General features: G+C 45.0%; 1 protein-coding gene across 1 annotated transcript; it reads right to left on the bottom strand.

Moving 5' to 3' along the window:
- Positions 1 to 4,307: 4,307 nt before the first annotated feature.
- On the bottom strand, positions 4,308 to 5,906 carry LOC118453458 (uncharacterized). The gene is made up of 2 exons (XM_087852880.1): positions 4,951 to 5,906; positions 4,308 to 4,551 (listed from the first exon to the last, which is right to left on the bottom strand). Exons 1-2 carry the CDS (start codon positions 5,904 to 5,906, stop codon positions 4,308 to 4,310), a joined length of 1,200 nt encoding a protein of 399 aa, XP_087709006.1.
- Positions 5,907 to 7,265: the final 1,359 nt, after the last annotated feature.

The raw sequence follows: 7,265 nt of genomic DNA, 5'->3' as shown, positions 1-7,265 counted from the left end.
AGCCAGGCTACACCCATCTTATTCAGCATGACATACGCCTGCGTTGTCCGAATCAACCACCCATCAGGGATACCACCTCCAGAGTTCCAGCAAAGCTAATGCCAGCATTGAAACAGGAGGTGGAAGAAATGCTTGCAACGGGGATTATAGAGCCATCTAGAGGTGAGTGGTGTAGCCCTGTGGTACTCGTCCCTAAGAAAAATGATGCAAGACAGAGATTTTGTGTTGACTTCTCAAAACTTAATGCTGTCTCTGTTTTTGATGCATATCCTATGCCAAGAGTGGATGAATTGATTGAGCGCTTGGGTAATGCTAAGTACCTCACAACACTCGACCTTTGTAAAGGTTATTGGCAAGTCCCCCTAACAGAGTCCTCAAGGGATTTAACTACATTCAGGGTTCCCAGCGGACTTTATCGTTTCAGAACTATGCCTTTCGGACTACATGGAGCTCCAGCCACGTTCCAGAGGCTGGTGGACTTGGTTCTGAAAGGAGCTGATGGCTATGCAGCAGCGTATATTGACGACATTGTGGTATTCAGCGAGACATGGGAGGGCCATGTGAAACATCTGGCTGATGTCCTGCAACGCATCAGAACAGCTGGACTAGTCATCAACCCTGGAAAGTGTCACATTGCACAGACCGAGGTGGAGTACCTGGGATACGTCATTGGGGGTGGGGTCATCCGCCCTCAGGTGAGTAAGGTCGAGAACCTTGCCTCTTGTCCTCCTCCAACTACAAAGAAAAAGTTGAGATCCTTCCTGGGTTTAGCTGGCTGGTATCGTCGTTTCATCCCCAATTTCTCTACCAGATCAGCTATTCTTAGTGATTTAACTCGCAAATCATGCCCCAACAAAATTAAATGGACTCCAGAGTGTGAGGCTGCATTCATGGATTTGAAAAACTGTTTGTGTAATGAGCCTGTGTTGCAGTGTCCGGACTTTACGTGCCCATTTATTGTACAGACTGATGCTTCAGGAGTTGGGCTGGGAGCTGTGTTGCTGCAAGGTGATGGAGAGGACCAGAGACCTGTGCAGTACATAAGCCGTAAGCTCTTCCCCAGAGAAATGAAGTATTCCACAATTGAAAAAGAAGCTTTGGCAATAAAATGGGCTTTGGACACTCTGAAATACTATCTACTGGGAGGTGAATTTGTGCTTGAAACCGATCATCGCGCTTTGCAGTGGATGAGCAGAATGAGAGACACCAACGCAAGAATCACGAGGTGGTATCTTTCACTGCAGCCATATTGTTTTAAGATTCAGTATAGAGCAGGGAAAAAGAATGTTGTGGCAGACTTCCTTTCCCGTTCCTATGAAGAGTAACAGACTTAAGGGGCGGGGAATGTGACAAAGTGGCTAGGAGAGAAGTCATTTGCCATTTGTCACTTGTGTATGTTGTTATTCTGTGTTCTGTTATCTTATAGTTTATCATAATGCTTTAATGTAAACACAGCACATGTAGCCTTGGCTCTACATACTATCCCGGGTCTGTTTGTAGTAGCATTGGTTATATTCATTTCATCTGTGCAAATGTACTTAAAGCTAAATGTCACTTCGTCATTAATTGATTTGAATCTTTCATTTGTTTATGTAGTTTGGCTATACTTACCATTGTGTGTGTTCCTCTGGACAGGTCCTATGTGTAAAACGGGTATGTGGGAATGGCCGCCCCAGTACTTCCTGATTTTATAGGCTATGATGTCACTGATCATGTCAATTGGGTGTAACCAAATGAAGGGGTGTTTCTTTTGTGTAAAATTGTTTATTTCATTTAAAATAACCTCATGAGTCAGTAAGTGAAGAGATTGACTTTTCAAACTGTTTAGTTGGGTGAACGAGTTTGTTAAGTGGAAAAATTATTTTATTTCTGTTTCTTTGGACTAGACTGTGTTATTTAGTCTACCCTGTTTTCCCAATGGTGGAGGTTAATGAGATCCAGGTGTGAGTAGAATTTTATATAAAGCAGGTGAGATTTTGACTGAGAGGTTCTGATGTTTTGTGAAATAATTGTTGAAAGGCGACGCCAGAAAATAAAGAATACTTAAAAGAAACTTGAACAGTCTGCAGATGCTGTCTTCCTATCACCTTCCATGCTGCTTATGTCACGCTACCTCACAATGACACAGAGCTTTTCCCCCTGTTGCTGATAAAGCACAGCTCCCAGGCCTTCATTTGATGCATCTGTGTGTAGCACAAAGGGCAAACTGAAATCTGGGTAAGCCAGGACAGGTGGACTGGTTAACATATCCACCAGACGTGACACCACAGTACGATGTTCTGCTGTCCATCGCACTGGTGTTTTGGAAGAAAGCTGACCACCATTTGTGCACTTTAACTTGATTTTGGCTCTAGTTGAGCTACATGGTGGGCTAGGATCACTAGGACTCTCAATAAGCTTAAACAGTGGTCTTGCTATTCTAGAAAAGTCCTGAATGAACGTCCTGTAATAACCTAGAAACCCTAGGAGTGCTCTGACCTCTCCTACGTTCTTTGGCTCTCTGTCTCTCAAATGTTCCACTGCTTCGAGATCTTTTGGGTCTATCTGGACACCTTCACTGGTCACCAAGCGCCCAACATACCTGACCTGACGCTTAAACAGTTCACATTTTTTGGGACGTAGCTTCACACCATGCTCTCGCAGGCGGCAAAGCACACGCCTCAGATCATCAACATGGTCATGAAAAGTCTTGGAAAAGCAAAGCACATCATCTAAATATGGTGAGCAGCACTCATCCCTCAGACCATCAAGGACCCCCTCCATGCATCTCTGAAATGCTGCTGGGGCGTTGGTAAGGCCAAATGGGAGGCGGATCCACTCGTACAACCCCCAAGGCGTGCTGAATGCTGTCAGGTGTCTTGAGCTTTCATCAACAAAGCCCTGGTGGTACGCACTACCCTGGTCGAGTATTGAAAACCATGAATAGCCCCCCAAATTATCCAGCAGGTCTTGGATGCGTGGTAGTGGGTGGCGGTCAGCAATGGTTTTACGGTTAAGGCCCCGAAAGTCAATACACAAGCGTAAGCTTTTGTCTTTCTTTCGGACACACACCACCGGAGATGAGTAGGGTGATGTGGACTTTCGGATCCAGCCGTTGTCCAGCAAATTCTGAACATATTCTTTTACCTCTTTATACAAAGGTTTGGGGACCGAATTGTAGGATGTCTGGACAGGCGTATCGTCTTTCAGATTAATTTTCAACTGCAAGCTTGGGATGCAACCAATGTCAGGGTCACTTTGGGCAAAAACATCTGACTGTTCATACAACATATCTCTAACTACCTTTTGTTCATCCTCTGTCAGGTAGGACAAATCAACAGGTGGATGCCATCTCTGACCTTCATTGACTTCTGTCTGGTGCTGTTCGTTACCTAGCTGAACTGAACACACGTTTACATTTGTATGGGCTGATGACCCTGAGTCAGCAGAGAGATACTTGACAGGTTTTACTTCAGTCGCCTCTTCCAATGTACTTAAGACTGTTCTTTTGGAGAGAAAAATGTCATGTTTGGTAGGATTCTGAATGGGAATCTTAACAATTTTTGTCAACCCACTGGGGACATCTACCAAAGCTGGGAACAACTCCAAACCCTCAGGGCAGCTGTTCTCTAGATTTGGTTGGAAGAGTCGTGGGCCACCTCTTGGCCATTCTCTGACTCTACACTTTACTTCATAAATCTGTCCTGCAGGAATCATTACACCTTTTTTTCCTGTTCTCACACTACACTCAGGATCTATTTCATCAGGGGTGGGCATCTGAAGTACTGAAACTAGAGCATCTACTGCACTGCTGCTGACACTTAAAGCTTCTTTGAGGAGCGCAGAAAGGTCAGCCCCACCTCTCTGTTCTTTATTAGTTTTTAGGATTTCAGCTATTACATTGCTGCCTAAAATAGGACAGTTAAGGTTGTGCTGACTGATAAGCACTGGCACTTGTATGGCGACATGCCCATAATTCACACTCTGAATTTGAAGTTCCGTGTCTGCCCAACCATCAAATGGAACGTCTGTACCATTAGCTGCTGCTATTTCCAGAGGCTGGTCTGAAAGGAGGGACTCGAGTGGCTTGATCTTAATGTGGGGGATGTTTTTCTCTATCCACGCTCTTGATACCATGGTCACTTGGGCCCCTGAATCAAGCAGCATCTTAAGTGGTACTCCATTGATGGCACATGAGACCATACATCTGTTTCCAATAAGCTGTGCAGTGGGTTTCACTGGTGGTGCAGGACTGGGTGCATTTGATCTCACCACACTTGAAGTCTTAGCAAAACTGGTGTGTACTGGGGACTCCTCGGCTTGTTCGGTCACTGGCAGCCCCTCTCCAGTGACCTCACCCCGTTTCCCGACACCTTACGCCGCAGGCAGCCAATAGCCCGATGTCCTGGCTGGCCACACGCAAAGCAGTGGGGGCAGCTCGCTTTGCCTTGCTGTACACAATCACCACATCTGCCCCGGTTCTCAGCTGGAGGTGTTGGAGGGTGGTTCAGGGGCGAGCAGGAGTCTCCAGATGTCACACTATCAGTCTGGCTCACCACTTTAGTTAGCTGTCTGGTCAGTGAAGACACTTGGGCAGTCAGTTCTCTAATAGCTGCACGGTTAGCCTGTAGCTCAATGTCAACCTTGGCTTGCTCAGTCAAGTCAGTGTTAGCAAGCTAAATGGCACTTACAGTCACAGGTCTAATTTTAGATGCTGTACCCAGTCGCCACAGTCTCTTAGCTTCCTCACTGGTGGACTTTGTAATCTGTTCAAGAAAAAAGTCGTCACTAACCTGCAAGTCATTAAGAAAAGGTTTGAGGTCTTGTCTCACATAGTTGTTTTTTTCATTGAACCCTTGATAAAGTGTGTGAAGAAATGTGCCCTGCACAAGCTTTTTGTCATAGCTAAAGTCTGCACCAGGCTGTCGTGACTCAAATAGTACACGCTGTTTTAACCCTATAATTCTGTACAAAAACTGCTTTCCACTCTCTTTATCTTGCTGCTTAGCATTACTTAGCTCTTGAAAGAGTTCAGCGCTATTCTTGTCTCGAATATGAGAGCGGAGAAGTTTCTTTAAACCATCAACTGTCAAATCATCTTTGTTGGTTAACATTTCCTTGAGAGTACCAGGCTTCATTATCTTTAGCACGGTTCTGATTATTTCACACTCAGTAAACCCTTCTTGTAACCCCTCATCAATTTGTTTGCACAGACTGCTGTAGGACATATCCGAGCCAAGATCTGAAATTTGTCCACCATGCAACTTGAATTCTCTGCGTGGAAACAAAGCTGCCACATCACTGAGACTCAAAACTTGGTCATATCCTCTGGACGGACGACTCACCCTGCCAGGGGAAACCCCAGCGACACTAGGCGCCGGTGACACTGAAGCTGGGATGTTGAAGTTCTTGGTGGGCGTATCAGTGTCTCTTAGCATAGATGAGGGAAAGGTGGAGATGTCTCTGTCCTGCGGCAGAATGGGCTGTGTGTGAGTGTCTGTGTTAGGGTGTGATGGTGGAGTGGGGATGTGGTCAGCTGGCATAGCCAGATGTCTGTCAGGATGTGTGGGGTCAGTGTGGGGTGAAGTAGGGCACTCCTGCTGCTGGTTAGGAATATCTTCCATCCCAAGCGGCACGGCCAGATGATCTCCAGCCCCTCCGACGTCCGTTGACAGCAGGTCACTCACGATGTCGCCGAGGAGCAAGAGCTGGGCCATACCTTCATCCTCCAACGCTCTCAACTTTTCACCTCTGATGTACTCAACGATCAGGTCATACAGTTCTGGTTCACTTAAGCCATCAATATTGTGAGTCATGCTGCCATCCTCCACTGAAGAAGCAACAGTGCGCAGCTGGCTCACACTCAAATCACAAAGTCTTTTCTGGATCTTTACTATCAACAACCGCCGTGGGGTAACAGTGGCCATCTTGACGTTTTGACTGTGACCTGAGCTCCCTGGATGACGCACTCAATGCAGCCTTCCCTGAGACTTTGGACACCAGTTCTGGTCGTTTGGCACACACGTCACCACTAGACGATCCCGGACGAGCCCCCAGTTGTTACCGGCACCAGACCTAGGGGAATCTGGACCAGCAGCAAGCGGCACACAGGCTAGAGAGCACTGCGTAGCCAAATATGAGCAAACTGTGGATTAATAGAGAGGACACCGCAGTTAGCGTCTTGCTCAGGCCGGAGCTCATTTATTTCTGCACATATACACAATACAAATCACACTAGACCATGCATTCTTCCCATAAAATAACAGAGTTCATAAACAAAAATAAAGTTACAAAAAGCATTCTCTCAAAAGCAAAATAAATACAAACTAATTCAAAATGACTTTACATACTCACAACTTAAGCAAAACACTCGCGGCTAAAGCATAACAACATACCAAAATAACCCTGTTGTCCCTGGCACATTGTGTTAATGTTGTCCCTGGGACATCGTGTAAATGTTGTCCCTGGGTCATCGTGTTAAAGTTGTCCCTGGGACATCGTGTAAATGTTGTCCCTGGGCCATCGTGTTAAAGTTGTCCCTGGGACATCGTGTAAATGTTGTCCCAGGGCCATCGTGTAAATGTTGTCCCTGGCCCATTGTGCAGATGTTGTCCCTGGGACATCTTGCAGATGTTGTCCCTGGGACATCGTGTGATAGCTTGTTAATAATGGAATGAAAATTATTGATTGTTATTAACTTGTGAAAAAGAAGTGTAACACATCCACATGTTATGTTCTTACATCCTTACAGAAACTGCGACTCCTTCACAATGTCAGGTAAATGTCAACTCATATTGAATAATCAACCAATCAAGCCTTTTATTATCACATGCAATGTTACACGTACAACTGCAATGAAAATGTCACCCCCTTCTGACCATACATATATTGCTTAAATATCACATTGGGAAGACAGGTCGGAAACAGTTAGGAAGGTCAGAAAACAATTTAATTAATAGATGAGGGGAGAGGAGGAGAAAAAAGAACTACAACCAGACTCCTAGAAGACTGAAATGGATCATGGTTGCACCATGCAAAAAGAAAACAATATCTGTTGACTACAGCATATGCTTTCTCACAGATTACCTTGTGAGAGTAGCTGGACCATACACTGTTCCAAAAAATAGTAATGTCAAACTATCTTACTGTATATTTTACAGTTTTGTACTGTCTTTTTAGAATATCATTAAATTTACATAAGTAGACTGTGATCTTACATGTCAAAGGTAAAATAACGTAACAGCTCTGTAAATATAGTAAAACACAATTTACTTGTTTTGTAAATA

Source organism: Neolamprologus brichardi, chromosome 15 (assembly GCF_056152115.1).
Source record: "Neolamprologus brichardi isolate AB-2024 chromosome 15, ASM5615211v1, whole genome shotgun sequence".
Lineage (NCBI taxonomy): Eukaryota > Metazoa > Chordata > Actinopteri > Cichliformes > Cichlidae > Neolamprologus > Neolamprologus brichardi.
The sequence above is the reverse complement of the archived record's forward strand: the minus strand, read 5'-3'. Positions and strand labels throughout refer to the sequence as shown.